The sequence below is a fragment of the Scomber japonicus genome, chromosome 19 (genome assembly GCF_027409825.1).
Source record: "Scomber japonicus isolate fScoJap1 chromosome 19, fScoJap1.pri, whole genome shotgun sequence".
Classification (NCBI taxonomy): domain Eukaryota; kingdom Metazoa; phylum Chordata; class Actinopteri; order Scombriformes; family Scombridae; genus Scomber; species Scomber japonicus.
The window spans coordinates 12,234,195-12,254,665 of NC_070596.1; the positions used below are offsets into that span (position 1 = coordinate 12,234,195).

General features: G+C 39.3%; 1 protein-coding gene across 1 annotated transcript in view; it reads left to right on the forward strand.

The window, feature by feature from the left end:
* The window catches only part of LOC128380203 (matrix metalloproteinase-17-like), a 64,342-nt gene that overhangs the window by 26,248 nt on the left and 17,623 nt on the right, over positions 1 to 20,471 (forward strand). The window contains exon 4 of the mRNA XM_053339928.1: positions 12,614 to 12,900. Coding sequence (XP_053195903.1) covers positions 12,614 to 12,900 — 287 coding nt within the window. The remainder of the gene's footprint in view (positions 1 to 12,613; positions 12,901 to 20,471) is intronic.

Sequence of the window (20,471 nt, forward strand, 5' to 3'; positions counted from 1 at the left end):
ATCGTAAAAACTATTGGAGCTTCAACTAATTCTCCATTGTTCATCCATGAGGTCCGTACATTCCAAGAAGCAAGCTACAAACTTTTTATAGCCACCTTTTAAGTATAGGTAGTAAGTATTTGATAGAGGCTAAATTTGATTGACTCATACGATCGTCGGTGACCATCTGAGAAACCATGCTGTAGTGTTAGACAGCAGTGGAGGAGGCAGTAAAACATATGGTTGGTCTGCGCTGATACACGCACACTATCAGGGACGACTCCACAATGAGCCATAAGCTTGTGTGTGGGCCAGTGTGTGTGTGTGTGTGTGTGTGTGCAGAATGTCAATACATGCAAGAACCGAGGAGTCAGGAGAGGCAACAGAACTGCTCATGAGCACACTCACACACACATATCTGCACATACACACCAGCCTGTATGCATTGTCTTTCTCCTGGTGGGCTTTAACTTTCATTCCCTTCTTTGTGCCGCTGCCAATCATATGCCATGGTCCTGTCAGCTCACTCCACATTGAAGTAATACAGACTTGTCTTCAGTCCAGCGAAGCACTTTTGTATTCACAGCACTCAGATTTGTAGAACAGTAGCATGTAGCATAGGAACAGTGGTGGATTATCTGCTGCCTTCAGATCCAGAGAGATTTCCATATAGTGCAGATTCTCAGTAAAGCACCATAACAAAGCATTGATATCCTGCATAGATTGGCCTCCACTGTAATTCTCTGGGACTGCTTTATGCTTCTGTTTTTCTTTTTTTCAACTGATGTTGTACCACTTCTCTCACTGCCTGGTTCAGAAATGCATTTTTATCATCTTATATTTCATGATATTTCTGCTTCATTAGGTTATATGGGTGAATAACAGGGCTGACAGAATGGAGACCTGACAGGCATATTAAATGTTCTAATGCTGATCCACCACATCAGCCACATAAAAGAAATATATAACTATTCACATCACCTATCATTTATGGCACATACATATTACATCAATATATCAGTTTTATTTCTTCATAGTCATTGCCAAGAGGGCGATGTGTTTTTTTTTTTACATCATGCTAAACACACAGAGGGTATAAAGGGAAAGAAAATGGCACATAGATATAACTTGGCTCTATGTATTAATCAAGGTTAAACTGCAATTGCTGTAGTCCTAGGTCTTTAAGTTTATCTGCAACAGTATTCGGCTCAAACACAGATGCTAACTGGAACATTCATTGTAGTATTTAGCTAATTATTCTACTCTGTGTGCTATGATGTATAATCTTAATGCTAAACTGTAAGCTCCTGGACACACACCTTCTTTAACCGCTTCAGTTAGTCATTAGTTTTTAGTCATGTATGTTTGTAATATTACTCATCAAGTGATACAGATAAGGCATTTACTTCCTGTTTTCAAATGTGGTTGTTATGGGAGACCCTGATCTATCACGGCCTGCAAATGATGGCTATGTAAATATTGTTTAATTAGTATATGAGACTACAGTCAGGATCAAGGACTCGCCCACTTATTCTCAATTTAGCTCACCTCAGCACGATTGACAATGTCTGTCACATTATCCTCAGCTTGTTCACACAAACATCAATCACATCATTATCCTCTGAAAACATGCAGAGTAGGTGGTGAGTGGTGAGTGTCAGTCCTTTCATACTAGAAGCAGGGAAAAAAAGATATGGTGCTAGGCTGAGTTGTTTTTTTCATTGTGGGGACTTCTAGGGATTCGAGTAATATATTTTTCCACAATAGCAATATAAGTAATTTATTTTTGTCATGATGTTTAGGACTCTTTGTGTCACTGCTCAGCTCTTAATCCCAATTTAACCTCTGCTTACCTTAGTTTTCTTTTTCTCTTACACACATGCTGAAACACCACGCTGCACACAGCCGAGCGCGTTGCAGACTGTAACAGTTGTGTTGTGTAACAGCCCACTGTTAGCTCATTATCTCATATTGTTAGCCCATTATCACAGCAGACAGCCTGGCAGTCATTAGCAGCCCGACTGATAACTCAAACAGATTGATGTAGTGAACTGAGTGGAGGAGAGAAAAGAAAAGGAGGATGAGGATAACAAAGAGGAAAGAAAAAAACAAGATGAAAATGTCATGGGGTGGAAGATTGCATCTTTTGTTTCTACACCTGTTTAGTCTCAATACAGTAGGTGGGTTTTACCTACTATATGCTCTCATTCGTCTCTTTAGTCATGCACTGTCATCTTTCTAATGAAGTAAATGAACCATGTACGAGCATGAGCAATGTAGACCCATAAACATGCACTGAATGACCATTAAAATCCATCATAGATAGGGCTGCAGTGGCGTCATGCTCTATACATTTGGGAGGGTATTATTATTGCATCAACATACCCCAAAGCTTAAAGACATTGTTTTGTGAGACCTGTATGGCATAGTCAAGCACTTCAAACCCAGCGAGAGTTATTTAAAAAACAGAAGAGCCATATTCAAAGTCGAAGGCGGTTAGTAATGAGAGCATTCAGTGTAGCCATAGTCATAACTCAGCAGCAGGGGTCCATCAAAGTACTAATTATAGCCATAGCTCACAGTTGTTAGTGAGACTTAAGAAATGCCACAGCTGTATCCAAGGGCACCGGCATGCTATAGTCTTAGAAGTTGCCCTGGGGCTATAAGAAGAAGTAATAACATGAAACCACTAGCAGTAATGACCAGCTATACCACAGCATGGAAAACAGTTTTTCTCTCTTGTTCCTTTGGCACCTATAAAATATATATTGTTCAGTATTAATCAGTGCTTATCTCAGACCAATTCCTCTGACATTTGCCAATTAGTACTAAATGCAGTACAACTGAGGCTAATGGGAATGTCATTAGTTTTAGGGTGTAGTCATAAACCAAAAGACAAATTACAGTGTTTACCTGATAATGACAACAGATGAAAAGTCAGAGGATTGACAAAATTATTACGGTTCATCCTGAGGAGGATTTAAATATCTGCACTGAACTATGTAGCAGTACATCTCACAGCTTAGACTTAGACTCAAACATGTCCACCTACTAATGGTGCTAGAGGAAAAGTCAGGAAATCACCAAAGTCATTAGAATGCATCAGTGTTTTTACAAAATTTAATTTGGAGCCTTCCATTAGTCGATGAGGACAGACCAGCATAGCAAAACATCCTTCTACTACTAATATTATTGCATCACTGCTGTTTTTACTGGATTTAACAATGTGGCACATTAACTGTTCAGTGGATTTTAAGTGGCTGTTAATAATAACCAGCCTAAAAATGTAAGCCTTCTCGTCAATATTTTGACTGATCTTTACTGTCGACAATATTTTGTTCTCGCTCAAGTGCACCATTAGAAGTTAAGCATCAGTTTGTTGATTCCACTCATGGACACGATTTTACTGTGCACGTCTCTTAAAAGGATAATAACAAGTACTCTTGGTTTTACATTGTTTTTGTGCAGCTGTAGACTCCTCAGTAGAAAAAAAAGTAATAATAATGTAGAATATGAAAATTCAATGAAATACTCTCTTTGCACACCATCCCAAAAAAACAAAAAGAACAACAACATTAAAAAAAAACACTACCAAGCTCCATAGATTATGTACATGATGCAATCTGTAATAGCACTACTTACTATATCCAACAATGTGGGGTGCATTTGGGTGCATCAGCTGTTCAGCAACCTGACTGCCTGCTGAAAGAAACTGTTACTGAAACAGGTAGTGTATGATTTTATGCTCCACTAATGTTTTTTACATTGTGTCCTTAATAATGTTTTGGCATTTCATTTTGCAGCAAGTTGTGTATATGTTGTGTAAATGTTATGAAGTTGCGATAGTGCCCATGACTTTTGCTGCTGTCCTTTGTAGCACTCTGCAGTCCTGAGCAGTCAGGTTGTCAAAGCACATAAAGCCTTTCAGGACAGTCTCAATGGTACAGTGGTAAGAGTTCACCAAGGCTTTTGTAGTCATACCAAATCTCTTGGGCTGTCTCAGAAAGTACAGTCTCTGCTGTGCTTTCTTGAGGATGCAATTGGTGTTGAGAGACCATGTGAGGGTGTCTGAGATGTGTATGCTAAAAAAAACAACAACAACAAAACTATCAAGAATTTCAATAGATAACCCCAGTGATGGAAACAGGAATGTGATTTTCTCTGATCATTCTGAAGTCAAATTATTTATTTTGTCTTATTAGCATTTAGAGAGAGGTTTTATGGGACCATATGGTTAAATCTTCCACTTCCCTCCTACACGCCCTGTCATCACTGTCACTTAGTAGTCCAATGACTGTGGTGTCATCTGCAAATTTTATAATGATGTTGTTGTCATATTTGGCAACACAGCTGTGTGTAAACAGACTGTGCAATAGGGGACAGTGACAGCAACCCTGAGGCTGTGCCAGTTCTACAAACTAAATGTAGATGAGTATGTTTCTCACAGTCTGGGCCCTGTCTGTCAGGAAATCAAATAACCAATTACAGATAGAGTTGCCCAGAACTCTGACTTTCAACACCAGTTTTGATGGTACAATTGTATTGAAAGCAGAGCTGCAATCAATAAACAACATTCTGACATGTATTTTTTTTCTTTTCAAAGTGTACTAAAGCAGTATGCACAGCAAGTGAGATAGTGTCATCTACAGATCTAGTGGAACAGCAGGAGACTGTAATGTATCAAGCATTGTGGGAATATTACATTTTAAATGTGACAAAACAATACTGTCCAGGCACTTCATAATAACACAGGTCAAAGCAGCAAGTTGATCATCATTAAGGCAAGAAACCAGTGTTGTCCTAGCAACAGACACAATGATGGTTTTACAACACACAATGACAGGTTCAAAATGTAAGTAAGTAACTTTATTCACATAGTACCTTTCAAGAGCAGAGATGTCACAAATAAACATACAGATATAAAGCAATTAAGTGAATAATCAGAAAACAGCAGATGATGCAGGAGTAAAATACTAATGCTAATACTGTGAAATAAAACTTAAGGATTGCGCCAATTCTTAGATATAAGATTAAAGAAGAAGTTAGCTCTGACATCTTTACCACATTATTGAAATATATCAAAAGTTCTTTTAAATGTAGTGGACATGTAGCCGGGTGGATTTCCATAGGCATTCCCACAGTCTCTCTTTAGAGAGCAAATGTTGTCATTTATCAAAGGGGAGGACTTGATCAAAGGAGCCGATCTAGTTCTAACAGGGGCCACTTTATCCAATGCTGAAAGGCGGTGTTCATTAAAAGATTGCACCAAGTAGCCAACATCACTGTGCACATCAAAGTTAAAATGGGAAGTGGCAGAAAACTTTGTGGTAGAGAGGTGGTTGGCAAGGTTAGGAATCCAGTTTAATGATAAATCAAATACAAACCAGTTGTGATCCTCAGAAAATAAAGAAGCATTATTCAGTCAATAGTCAATGATGATAATGAGAAGGATGTCAATAAAACCCTTAGCCCAGCTGCTTTACCAGCTTTAACACTTTTAAAAGTTTTACTCATATAAACCTCTGTCAGCTATAGATCCACTTCATTGAGTGGGCACTGTGCTGCTGTCACTGGGTCCTCATCGTGAGCTTTAAAGTAGGCGTAAAACTTATTAGAGTCATCCAGGAGAGGAGCAGACGTGTTGGTAGCCACAGTGGGCTTAGATTTGTAATCCATAATCACTTGCAGCCCCCACCACAATCATAGTTTAGTTCAGTTTTCTTTTAGATGTCTCCATAAGTCATACCTGGACATATATATTGGTATAGGAGCGAGTAGTCCATACTGGTGTACATTTATGGATTTTGAATTTGTACAGGAAACGTGAAGTTATGCAGTGACACATTTAATTAAAGCAGTTTAAACAAACCCATAATCACATCACTGCTGAACTCAACTGGATCAGCTAACTTGACTAATCAGTGGCTGAAATCCTTCTAGCAAGGGAAGCATGTACCCAGAGTTACCCCCACATATGTATGAGAAGCAATTCACAAAGCGATTCTGCCACACAGAGGAGTTTATTGACATCATACTACATAATTCCAGGGTATTGCAGCCCTCAGCCTTCATCTCCCTGCTGCTATTCGAGGCCATCAACCTGTGAAATTGCTTGGCGGAACTTTAAGAATAACTATATCGCCGTTATTGAGTGTTATCTTATAGGAACCCATCATATTTTTTCTCTAGATTTCACAACACCATTGCAGAGCTGGTGACTGCAATAGTCAGGGGTAGGCAGAGAAACGGCAAAGAAGAGGGAAGAGTGAGACGCCAACTGAAAAAGGCGAGAGAAAGATTTGTGGAGAGAGGGAAGATTCATGCAGAGCCTTTTAATTTAGTGCCTTTCATCTTCAGCCTGAATGACATGACGTGTGTGTATGTGCTTGTGTATATTGAAGTATGTGGATTTTTTTTTTTTGGTAATACGAAGCATGAATGTGTGTCTCTGGCAGTGAAATATCTTCATGTATGTGGATCTGTGATGGTACTTGCGTGCATCTACAAAATACATGAATCACCATAGGCATGTGAGCTTTGAATTTTCAGGTTAATCAGCTTATGTCTACGGTAGCGGTAGCAGAGCACAGGAGGTGAATATTATTTGTGCGTGAGTGTGCGTGCAAATGTGTTTTGCATGCGCGTGTACTTTTTAGCGTCACATTTGATGTCGGCTCATGTCTCCGTGGAGCAGCCAGAGCCACAGGAGGTAAGAGCATGCTGAGAGGCTGAAGGCGGGGGACAGCAAAAGAGTCTTAGAGTTTTTTCTTCATCTTTTTTTTCTCTCCCTCTTTTTGCTCATCTCTCCACTCCCCCCAACCCCCCTCCCCCCTCTCCCCTCTCTCCCTCTCCTTTCCTTGCTTCCTCTCTTCAACTTAATCATCACTCTCCCGTACACGTGTGGAAAGGTCTGTAAGAAGCACATGGAAATTAAAAGTCAAACAGGTGAAATGGAATAGGAGAGAGTGTGTGTGTGTGTGTGTGTGTGTATGCAAAACACACACATTTACCTAAGCCTAGTTTGCTCTTACTCATTTGTCAAATGAAGGTGGAAATCGTTCGAAGGAATTAGAGAGGTCGAGAAAATGAAGTTTGACTTAATCAGCCTTCTGTCTGTCCGACTAATTTCAAAGTCTGTTAAATCACTTTTTCCTAATCTTTGGTGCAGGAAGCATGACAAGGTTGCAGACCTATTTCTGACTGGTCCCCATAAACACCATACTCTGGATGTGGTCGTGTGCAGGGTGCAAGGTCATGAATTTCACTCCAAATGCCCCTTCTTACTTCTAAATATGCCAGTTGTATCCTCCCCACATAAAGTTTCTTGTTATTCAAACCATACATTCACATATGACTATTAACAAATATTTATCTGGGGCATAGGTGCTAGACAAATAAATAACAGTGCCATATATCCTCAGGAGCACCAGATCTTTAACCAAGTATCATGTATGGTTTGCTTTAGGTAACAAAGACTTTGATCTAACCTCAACAATAACTTAATGAGACTATGAGGGCTTAAACACACATTTTTTGGAAATGAGTACATTATCCTTATCACTACCATGGAAGGCACAATTATTAATTGTGTCACGTTATAGTCGATATATGGAACTGTATATGGAGGAAAGGCTTTTGAAAAGTTTTTTTTTTCCCTTCCCCAAATAGGCTTGTGTATCATTGGGATAAAGGGAGCAGTCTCTCTCTCTCTCTCTCTCTCTCTCTCTCTCTCTCTCTCTCTGTCTCTGTCTCTGTCTCTGTCTCTCTCTCTGTCTCTGTCTCTGTCTCTGTCTCTGTCTCTGTCTCTCTCTCTCTCTCTCTCTCTCTCTCTCTCTCTCTGTCTCTCTCTCTCTCTCTCTCTCTGTCTCCATCTCCCCCTCTCTTTCATACTCATGCTCCTGTGCTAAACAAGTCTGCAACGGAAGTCTGCATTTTGTAATGAGGAACATTTTTGGCGGGTAAGGAAAAGGAGACATCAGATACCCTGTCAGAGATGGAAATGTGTCTGTGTGATCACTGTTCCCTCTGAGTGTAGTAGCCTGGAGAAACGCTGAAACTTAAGGAGAACAAACTCGACTAAAGTTAGAAATGAAGCCATAGGGAGTTGTCAGAAATATTTCTGCATTAGGAGAGTGTCTGTGTTTCTGCTCTTTACTTCCTTCTTTTACTCTCTCTCCTTCACATTAGCTCTCTGTTTTCTAGCTAATTTTATCACTCTTTTCTCTTTCATTATCTACTTTTTGCCTACATCCTGTTCTCAGCTTTTTTTTTTTTTACTCTGCAGATTGGATATGCACAGTCTAATCTGGGGAATTAATAAAAAAGAATATTAACAATAGAGTCCCTCACATTCACAAACATTTGGAAGCATGTATAACTAATGTACTGTATACATAATTTGCACATAAAGACAGCCATCTAGTCTCGCTAATCTAATATACAACCTATTAATGTTTGAGTCATTTGTGGAGAATGCATTCACTTTCAAACCCCTGTGATGAGCTGTCAAGGTTGGCACAAGTACACAGAGCCAGTCTCAGTGATCAGATTACTGAACAAACTATTCTTTTGATCTACACCTTACACTCTGTGGTCTTTTGTACTGTCATTAACAAATTAAGTCTCTATCACAGTGGGAAATGCTTGAAACTGACAGTAGGCATAAATGTTGAAATTCCTAAGTGCTAAGATTATGTCATATGTTATGAGCAGTATCCATAGAAATTCAGATTTTATTGTTTTTCTCTGGGGGGGGTTGTCGTGCAAAGCCACCTTGGGAGCACTCAAGTTGAGCTGGCACGCTGCCAGTGCATTTCCATTACACAGCATGGCAAGGTAAAATAAATTGGATTAATCTGCAGCACATGAGTTATGTCCAGCGGTACATTTAAGTGTCAGAGGAGGCCATGTAGAAAGGTGAAATGGTGTGTAGGATGTATTTTTAATGAGGGAGAAGGAGGAGGTGTCATTTGAAGAATTTTAACAAGATAATTATGGAATTGTGAGATTGTGAATTGTGGAAAAAATAACATATTGGACACAAATTATTATTCAAAGTGGAGTCTTTTATATTACAACATGTCTGGAGGGGATCTTTAACCATACCTAAAAAAAGGTAGTTTAAATTGTCAGGTCTTAACAATAACATAATTGCAGTTGCATATAGGAATCATTATTGAGAAAACATTGCTATTGTAAAAATGACTTGGTGAGATCGATAAAAACTTTTAAAATGATCAATATTATCAAAGTTGTTTTAAATGGCATGCTATTGAAAGAAATCTGGTTTTTCTTTTTTCAATCCAGTATCAACACTCTCTAGCTAAAGGTTGTGATTAAAGTAGATGTGAGACCTTTTTTTTTTTTTTTTTTTTTAATCGTTTTTAAATCTTTTATCAACAATGCCAGTGGTCTTAAATCCAGAAGAAAGAGCCCCACAAGCTCATCATCCATCAGGAAAAAAAAAGAACCTAACCTTTAATGAACCGCTGATGCACCATCACCATGACCAGATATCCTAGTCTGATAAAAGAACAAAAACCTGTGGGGGAGAAGCTTCATTCAGAGGGATGACTCACCAACGCTCAGCAAGAAGTCCTTAATCATAAAGAATTTGAGTGTGAATTGAAACAAATGTCAAACAAATGATTTGTGTGACAGAAACTCGGCTTTCAAGATGCCAAATTTAACAAAAGAGGAATCTGAATGACACGGAGCTTTTTTTTATTATTAAGACGACTGTTTGTAGTGACAGAACTTGAGTCTCTGAACTTATTTGTGACCTAAATGTTTACCATGATTGGCACAGTCTGCGTTTGACAGTCCCATAGGTGGTGCAACTTGTCTAAATTGATGAAAAGGATATGGCTTTGGTGCTATTTTTGTGGAGTGAGATTTGTATATGTACTAATAGAAGGTAGAGAAGTGCAAGTATTTTAATTTTGATTTGGATATTTTGACAATGTAATAATTCCTAAGATTTGATTCATTTGGTGGTAACTGGATACTGGATACTGGAGACTAAAGGTCCAGCATTCTGGGGGTGGCAAACACAACTGAAACAGCTACTTTGCCAGATACATGTCAGAAGAGGAACTGGTGTGTCTGTTAACAGTACAGCCAAACAAACCCTTGGTGTTTCAGTTAAAGTAGTTGGTCATGTTATAGTTGGAGGTATGCAGTTTGTAGCATGCAGAAATATAATGATTGTTTTGTATGGTCACAGTTCAGTGACAAATACATCCAGTGACTGTTTTACAATGAGTGCAACCCAGTGTTTCACCACTTCAATGTTTCTGATGTGAACCAGCAGCAGTAGGTAATGTTTGGTTTGCATTAGCAGTAACTTCATACAGGTCTGATGCAGTTGTTGGAGAGTGGACAGTAAACAATGAGGCTAATATGAATGAGACAAAAGTACAAACAGTCATGCATTGTTTGCTGTGAAACTGTAAAATACTGAAAAACAGCTACAGAATGTAAATGGTCATTGCTGGAAAAAGTGCAACCTATAAAAAATATCAAAACTGCCTTTGATTTCATGAAAGTCGATAAGATTAAAATATTAATACTCATTAGTGGTTCTCAAGCTAGTTCTATATTTAATCACATTACACCCCCTACAATGGTTTGGTGCCCACTATGGAGGGCTTGCCACCCAGTTGGAGTACCACTGGATTTAGGCCAAGTTGGACTGTTCTAGTCTGACTCATTTTCTGTTGACAATCTGAACATTTCACACTTTGTAACATTAAATGATTATGATCTCATGCTTTCCACTCCAGTTTATCGTATAAAGGCTTAAACCGATGTGTACTGATGAATAATACTAAAAGAAAACCCAGATTAAAACACCAACCAAACCAAACAATATGGTGTGCCTTGACAGAATTCATTTTAAACCATTTTATCCAGGATTTACTGAAAAGTCACAGCTCAGATGAGGTTCACCTCATTCTTAAGTGCGGTCACTTTCAACTCTTCCAACTGAGTTTACTGTCCTTTTTGCTTACATCATTTGCTTGCATCCTTTCACCATTTCATCCTTTTTTCACAGTTTCATTGGCTTTTACAGGTAAATTGCAATATCATGTTTTACCATTGTCCTTCAGTTTTAGTTTCAGAGACCAAAGACACACTGTATGTCTTGCTTGTGGAAATCAGTTGTTCTGTGTGGGACATCAGGCCTGGTAGTCTTGAACTACAGTCCTTCAGACAGAAATCACTGTCCATATTTGTGCCCCTTTTTTGATTATGATACAGTCTCTTTTCATCGATGCAATTCACAGCACCTAGAAAAGAGATTAAAACTGTCAATAAAATCCAGCTGCTTGATGCTGCCTTTAGCTATAAGCCTCTAACACAGGGCTTGCATAAATTAGTGATAGGCATGGCTATAAGCATACATGCAGTGCACCGTAGCCATATACGCAACACTGAACACTGACGTCAGAGATACAATATATGAGATGTAAGTAGAAGGACATAATCTGAAAGTGCATGAAGTACATTCAGTATTCATGTATCGAAGCCATCAGTAAAACAATATTTCAGTGTAGTGACTGTGTCTTGTTAGACATGGATTGTTGATGCTCATTCAGTTTGCCACTTAGTTCATTTTAACCAGTTGCTAAGCTGGTTGTGGTGGTATGACTGGGTTGTACTCTTGGCTAGGAGCCATGTTTCCTACTGATTACATTTCAGATTCTTGTGTCCTACAGCGGTCAGTAATAGCCAGTTCCCCTCTTGTATTTAGACAAAGTGCTCCTGTGGGGAGAAAGAAGGCTAGTACATCATATAGAAGCAGAGAAGGAGAAGGAGGAGGAGGCAGAGACTGAGGCAGGTGAAGAGAAAGGAAAGGGAATGAGACAAAGAACAACAGAGTGAGGAAGGAGAGGGGTATGATGTCTGAACAGTTTTCAGGTTTTTCATGTCCTGCTTCTACTGTCGCTATAGATGGTAAAAATAAGAAGGCAGACAGGGAAACACAGTGGAAAGCTGGTGAGGTGATTCTTAAAAAGCGATGACATATAATCTTTTCATTGCACATTGTATTCTCAACTTATTATCAATCTATGTGAGAAGCAGGTGCATCTAACCATGAAATTCAAAAACTGATGGACTCACATAAAATAAACAAATTTTTGTTTTCGTTCAATTTTGGCACAGTGGTAAACATTGTGTATCTGGCCTGTATGCTTTTGTGCAATTCAAAATTATCTTTCCATCCTGCTCCTCTACAGAATTTGCTGTGTACCAACCCCTCCTGTTTGCTTTCCCACACTTTTACCTTGTATGTCTCTTGTCGATCTTCATGTTTGTCTTTGATTTGTCACTTTACACTTGACATCCTCCTTTTTTCTTGTCTCCTCCTACAGATTTTACCTCTCTTACCCTTTCCTTTTAATTTTTCCTTTTCTTCTCGTCTTGTATATTGTCCTCTGTGTCTCCTCTGTTCTTGCCCAGCTCTGCTCTCTTGTCTTCAACTTTTACTTTGTTCTTCTGTCAACTCTCCCATCCAGCTCCCTCTCATCAGCCACCTCTTCTCTCATCTCCTATCTTGTCCTCTCAACTCACCCATGTTATTTCTCCTTTTTGCATTTAATGAATTCTTTCTCCTCTTCCTCTCCTTCAGAGTAAGAACCTTTCCTAAAGATTCAGCCTTACTGGGCAGGGACACTGTTCGAGCCCTGATGTACTACGCCTTGAAGGTCTGGAGTGACATTGCACCGCTTAACTTCCACGAGGTGGCAGGGAGTGATGCAGACATCCAGATCGACTTCACTAAGGCTGACCACAATGATGGATATCCCTTTGATGGACCAGGGGGCACCGTGGCACATGCTTTTTTCCCCGGAGAGAGGTTCACAGCTGGGGATACACACTTTGATGATGATGAAGCCTGGACATTCAGGTCACCAGGTGAGGAAAGTTGCAATCTGCTTATTAACCACAAGTCCCTGTGTGTTTGTTTGAATGTTTATCCATGAGGTGCCAGCAGCTATGATTTACACATATTTTATTATACAGCTATGTCTATATTCTCTAAAAATGATTTAATTTGCTATTAATTAGTTTATTTCGGTCTGTTTTAAAACAGGGGTTATCCTGGGTAATATTTTAGAAAGAACAGCCCTTAATTGCTTTAGACCTCTGAGATTCAACTAATTGCAATGTTGTGAGCCGACTGACTTCCTATAATGTCGACGTAATAGTGAAGAAAAAAGTTCTAACAAGATGTGTGCACTGTTGTTTTTGTAAAGCAAAGTTGCAGTTGTGTTATGATGAAATTATTAGAACTGATGAATTAGTCAACTGACTAACTGATGATCGATGAATGGCTTAAGTTCAACATTGTCTGGTTCCAATTTCTAAAATGTGAGAATATGCTGCTTTTCTATGAGTGTTATTGGGGTTTTGGACTGTGCAATTGATGGAAATTAATTATTGAAAACCATAATTGATAGATTAATCAATATTCATTAGCCCAACTGTTGAGATTTTAAAAATATATTTTATGCACCAAACATGACATTCCATTAACCTCCATTGCACTAAGCCAGAAGTCAGTTGTGGAGATCTCATTAACCCCATTAAATAAATTAATATTATCTGTGTTGGTAATACTATCAAGATGGATTATTAACCTGAGCTAGATTAATTATTATCTGTACTGTATCATTATTAAGTCTGTCTTTATTACATGCTGTGTTTGGCCCATTTCAATGAAACACATTCACACAGTGTGTTTTGCTTTGAGCTGTGTGGGCTAATAGATTGGTTTATGCAATGTTATCCTGAGTGATCTGGCCAAATTTCTTTCATCAAACAGTTTTCAAAGAGCCTGATTGCCCGCTGAGGGAGATCTACGAGTTTGAAAAGAGGACAGGATGACAGCGGCTCTAAATGGAATTCAATCAGCTCTGCTGATCAGAAATAGATGAGCTTATATTAGAATTATCCCTCATTCTTAGACAGCTATAGAAAACACAACGCAGTCCTTTCCTGTTTAGGGCTCAGATAGTAACTCACTCACATTCACGGATTCATTTTTTCACTCTTTCATACAGATAGTCTCTCACAGTACTATAATATCTTTCCTCTCTGTAGACATCATCAGTCATTTGCCTCCTCTTCGTACATCTGCTAAACTATGCGTGTCCTTGTTTTCTTATGAATAATTGTGAACTCCAGAGATTTTGCTGGGTTTCTTGTTTGCTGTGGTGCAAAAACAATTATCGGTTCCATTCAAAATGTGACCAAATGGTCATGTTCTGGAAACCAGAGGTTTTGTCATTTATAATCAGCCTCATTTTCTCTCCACTGTCCTGTGCTTTTTATAAACAAGATTAGGTCAGAACCTAGTTCATGGTTGGAATGTGTACAGAGGGCAAATACAGGAGTTTTGGAATTTGGGCAACAATTTGACCATTTGGTCACTCAGTCGGTCAGTCAGTCAGTCAGTTAGTCAGTCAGGGACATTCATGTTTATAGGGCTGGCCCCGCTGTTACGGTCCAGTCAAAAAGAACTGGAGGGAGGTGGCAAGCAGGAAAGGGTGGGGGAGCATTATACATCCACTCATCTGGATGAAATGAGCAGATGGAGTGATCTAGTTGCTCTGAATGCATCGTCAGGCAAAGGATGTTTCAGCGTGGTCACACAAATGACAGTATAAACCATTAACTCTCCTTTTCTCTGAGTTGCTTTCTTTATTCTTCCTTTCTTCTGGATGAGTACGCTTAAAATGACCTTCCTCTCTCCTCTGCTCAGTACCTCCATTCATCCCCTCTTTTTGAAAGATGGATGGACATCATGAAAGAGGGAACAGTGATAAGAAGAGATGGCGTGATAAATATTTGGCTAAAACCTCTCTCAGGTTTCCAGTTGAAAACATGAGTGAAGTAAAACATGGCAGTTATCGACTTTGGAAACTGTAGTTTGATGAAACAATCCCAGCTCAAGGTCAACTCTCTGACAAAAACTTAACTATAAATCATGCTGTGACACTGCCATACAGGTTACAAAGGATGTGAAATGTGTTATCAAACAAAAGATTGTACCCTTAATTGTAAACAGCGGCTGCTAAAAATTGTTCCAAGAGTCCCCAGATATAAAAACAATCACATATGAATCAGCTTTATTCGCCATCTATGCATATGTTACATCCTGTGTCGTGTGTGTGTGTGCTCTCTGTACCTGGCCTTTATCTCAAGGAGCTGAGACAAATCATTGGTCCTGTCCAATGTGTGGCAGCTAAGCAACCTAAAAATAATAATAATGATAATAATAATAATAATTTCCTTTGCTATCATTGTGTGGGGCTGTCCAGCTGGGCCAGTATACTTCGGCCACTTCCCCCCTGAGCTGTGGGGTGCCTCAGGGTTCTATCTTGGGCCCACTCCTCTTTTTCATATATATGTTGCCATTGGGATCCATATTTAGAAAGCACAATGTCTCATTTCATTGCTTTGCAGATGACGTACAAATCTATATGCCCTTAAAAACAAATGAGCAAGCATCTGTCCAGGTCTTATTAGACTGCCTCAATGATATTCAATCTTGGATAGAAGCAAACTTTCTCTCCATGAACAAAAATAAAACTGAGATTATTTTATTCAGCCAACAAAATCTCTTAGATGACTATGACAGCGCCATTGGCACCCTGAAGTCTCACTGTCACCTATTTGCAAGAAACCTTGGTGTTATTTTGGACAGTGACTTTAGGTTCGATAAGCAGATAAGCTCTATTGTCAAAACAAGTGCTTCTTCCAGCTAAGACTATTAGCAAAAGTAAAAGCTTATCTCCCCAGGAATGATTTCAAGAAAGTTATTCATACCTTTGTTACCTCACGGTTAGACTACTGTAACTCTTTGTTTGTTGGTCTCGACCAGTCAGCACTGCACCATTTACAGGTGGTCCAAAATTCAGCCGCCCACCTGCTGACTGGAAAGAAACGGCGTGATCACATCAGTCCCATCCTTGCATCTTTGCACTGGCTGCCTGTTAATTTTGGTTGTATTAATTGTTGTATTAAGTGTTTAAATGGTCTGGCACCATCTTTATTTATCAGAGCTTGTACAGCCTCACAGTACTTCCAGAGCACTTAGGTCAACAAACCAGCTGCTCCTGGCAGTACCTCGGTCCAGACTCTCCACCCGTGGGGACAGAGCCTTCTCAGTGGCGGCCCCAAAGCTGTGGAACAGCCTACCTTTCCAGGTTAGAGCTGCACAGTCTGTTGAGCACTTTAAGACACTGCTGAAAACCCATCTTTTCTCCTTGGCGTTCAGTCCCAGCTAGGCAAGAATCCTTTTTACTTTCACTCTTTTTATTTTTTTTCATTCTAATTTTAGTTTCTTTTAATTGAGCTCTTACTATTCCTTTATTTTTTTTAATTTATTATTATATTTGTGTGTATGATTATATTGTATTTTAATAACTGTGCAGCACTTTGGTTCAACTGAGGTTGTTTTTACATGTGCTTTATAAATAAAGCTTGACTTGACTTGACTTGAATGGAGCTATCTGCTCTTCACATCTGTCCAGTTGTGCAGTCACACACCTCCATTGTTAGACTATCATCTTGCTACTGTGTCTTTAAATGTTTCTCTCTGCCTTTAACACATTCATGCTGCTGGTATACGCACCCCCTCCACATCCCTATTATCACCTAGTCTTTGCAGATTTATCAGTTTCATCACTTAGTCAACTTAATCAGCCTCATCAGACTCAATAGAAGTCATCAGCCACCACCACCGCCATTGTCTGGACTCCCTGGGAGGATTTATTATGCTCAGGGCTGATTTCCCTTCATTAAAAACTCTCCCTGTTCTAAGCACCAAATACTTTCTTGACAAGGTTTACTTATCATTATATCATGTTATAATAAACAATTATCTTCATTTCACGCACTATATCTCTCCTGATTGAAATGGGGGCTCATCTGGGATAGGATCAGGAGCAGTAGTTTGATTTGGTTTAGCTGGTGTTCTTCTTGTAACGTACATATTCATCCAGTCAATTCTTTTTTCCCTAGATTTTGGTAGTTTTTGCTTTGTTTGTTCTCCAAGTATGGTGTGGTGGTAAGTAGTCTTTCTCTTTTTTTTGTGTTGTACAGTGGTACAAGTTGCTTTTCAGATTAAAAGTGGTAAGTTAGATGCCAAGTGAACCTGCTGAACTGTTTCCATCTTTTTTTTCTGAGGTAACCCTGGGTGGTGACAAGTTTCTGTTGGAGGTATGCTGTATTGTGCTCTTGCCCTATTCTAGCTGATCATGCATTGCGATGTTTAAAGTTGCCTTAAACCCTGCATCCCCCAAATAAGGTAGTATTTTGGAAATTTAGGGACTGGGGTCTTCTAGAGAACAATTTTTGGCTTTTGAACACATGACAGCTTTATCTGTGCTTTGTGTTGTCAGGGGAGACAGGAGCTGACTTTAGCTGTTGCACTGAGTCTCCAAAACTCAACAGTTCAGGATTTAGTGGCTGTGTTTAGTGCTATAGAGCTTTTTATTGTAGCTAGGTTACCCTTTTTGTTTGCATCTTTAGGATGATTTTTTGACTTGTACGTTTTTTTTTAAGGAAATATTTTTGTGTGCTACATTTGGTGTTTAGCACTGACTTTGTAACTTCAGTTTTGACCCTTGGCTAAGCTGAAGTTGAATGGAGAGAGCATTGTACTTTATCGCTTCATGTATTTGAACACTAATTTCATAAGACGCTTTTGTGTTTAGTGGCACTGTTAAGGTGTGTTCTTAGTGTTGTAAGTCAACTTCAGGACTGGAAAACTGGGCCTAAAGTGTGACAAGGCATGGACCTCCTAAAATCTCCAGTACCCTTATTAAGTATTAGGTATTAAGTCAGCATGATGAACTATGGTTCAGTTCAAGCTTTAAAGACAGGTTTGCCTTTGCTGATGTGTTAGCTGCTAGCAGAGTTTTGCTCATTCACAAATATTTTGGTTTGTGGCATTTAGGTTTAACCCACATCAGATTTGGCACTATTCATTCCCTCAATCAATCAATGCCTAGTTTTTTTCTGAAACAATGTCTAACTTGTCCAACCAATGTCTAATGTGTCTGAGTTACTACTGCAAGAATGCAACATATAGTGTTTCCATTCTTGGGAGAGACCAAGAACTGGCTGATGCCCTCCTCAGGACATGAGTGGTAATATACACTGCAGGGGCAGGCTGCAGGGTAGGGTGGGTGGTCGTGTGTATTCTGTATACCTGTCCTTTGCTTCAGGGTGCTGAGACAAATCATTTGTACTGTCTAATCAGTGGCAACTACAAAAAAGCCTTTCCTCTCACCACCTCACCCTCTTTCTCAGCCAGCCAAGTCTGTAGCAGCAGAGTCTTCTCCACACCACTTTATTTTTTCTTTGTTTGTATATTTCATAAACTGACTTTCGTTTTATCTAGTTCAGCTCAGGTCATAACAACAGAACACAAGGAATTTGACTTGGTTTCTTGTGGCTCTAAATGAACTGAACACTGTTCAGGAGATACACATGCATATACAGCCAAAACAAAGTTGATCAGAGGCATATATATATATATATAGTATAGTATGTTATATATGTTATATAAAGCATCACAAACATGTTTTACTATCATCTGTTATGAGTTCAGTTGCAGATAGGTGGATGCACTGTAGGATTCAGTATGCTTGAATTGTCCTAAGGGTTGCATTGAGATGGAATCCTCAAGGCAAAAAGACCCATGGAAGACCAAAAATGACCTGGCACAGAGCTGTGACTGACAAGGTAGCTAAGATAAACCTGACTTGGGGGAGGGTTTAACATGGTGCTGAGGATGGAGGGAGTCCATTGTGGCTTTATCTCCCTACAGGGGACAGAGAGGATTACACATGCTTGAGATGAACTAGGTAATGTGAAATTTTGGCCAACTTCATCTAACAGCAAAAGTCTATAACTGTGAGAAGATCATACTCAAAGTTGTGGTGAAGAGCCTGCCTTCAGAGCCTCCTCTTGGCTTCGTCACACTGCCTTACTCATCTCTTTCCAAGAATTATGTCTTTTGCGTGTCCCTGCACTCTTGACTAAAAATGAGGAAAACAGACACATTTGGTCATTTTCTCCTCAAAGGCATTCAGTTGTGTGAAGAATGAGAAAAGGGAGCTTGACATCCTGCCTACTTTGTCACCAGAGCCCTTCTATCTAATTGCTGAGTGAAGTGGTAGTGCATGACGAATTGTCAGTTTCGGAAATTGTCTAACGTGGTGCCCATAAGTCTGACGTTGGAAAGCTGCAGAGAATGGGGGTTTAAGGCACCATTAAACAATTAGACAAGCATTTAGTTTGAAGCATACTAAGGCCTTATTTCTGGTTATTTTCACTAAATTCTCCCTAACATAATCATACTGTAAGTTAACTGTGTGTACTGTGAATTTGAAAAAAATGTAGCACACATTCTCAGTCAGGTAAAACAAGCATTTTCTTGGAAGGAATTCGGACACAACACAACATGGACCTTTGTGGAGAAGGTTTTCATTTTTTATAAGAATGTGGTTTTAAAAAAGTGGATTCCATGGCAGAAACCACACATTTTGTGGTGAAGCCAAAGGTTCAGTCTTAATGACAGATGTGTTTTTGTGGGCTCATGTGCTGCATCCATTGTTCCAGTGAAATGTTGCTAAAAAAAAAAGAAGATTTTTTAAAATCATGTGTTTCTTGTGGGTAATAATGTATGTCTTTTGTCTTGGTTTCTATAAAATTGCAACTACCTAACCAGTGCAAGGGTGATTGTTATTGCCATTCGGTATACCATAATTTGCTGAGAAGTCCCTGAAGCCTAGAGATGAAGGGGTGCCAAAAGTTTGTGATATATGAGGATGCCATTACTCCTCTTCTGATTCCAAGTGAAGCCTTTTTCCTTCCAGGAGAAACATTGGATTGCACCCCTTGGCAGCCTATACCTATTTCTAACTAAACCCCTTTCTCACCTCAGCCTCAGACATACCAAATACAGTAATTCCTGGATGAAAGATGAATTCATGACAAAACCTGACATGAATACGTTTTCTAAAGCTGGAAGCAAAACAGAGAGAGAAATCTGTAAGCAAGCAGCATGTAATGAAGCAGCTGCACTGACAAGATGAGTGATTTTGCCACACAGGCACGGTGACAGCAGGCCTATACACTGTGTGATTTACAGTGTTATGTGTGCATTATCTTGTGCAATGCCCTGTATAGAACAGATCTCAGTTAGTGTAACACAAACACAAATGCTTTATTTGATGCTGCCTGATTCTGAAAAAGTTGCCACTTATGGGCCATCCCCAGGGTGAAGTCCAGGAACTAGCATCCAAGCAGATTATCAATTAATATAAATCATATAAATCATATTTTTGTCCATTCCTACATTGTAGCACTTTCTGTGTATTTCATTATCTTTCATTTTGCATGTATGCAAAATATAATCTTGCAATTGTGCTTCAGTCAGCTAGTTGCAAGTGGATTTCATTTTGTTTACT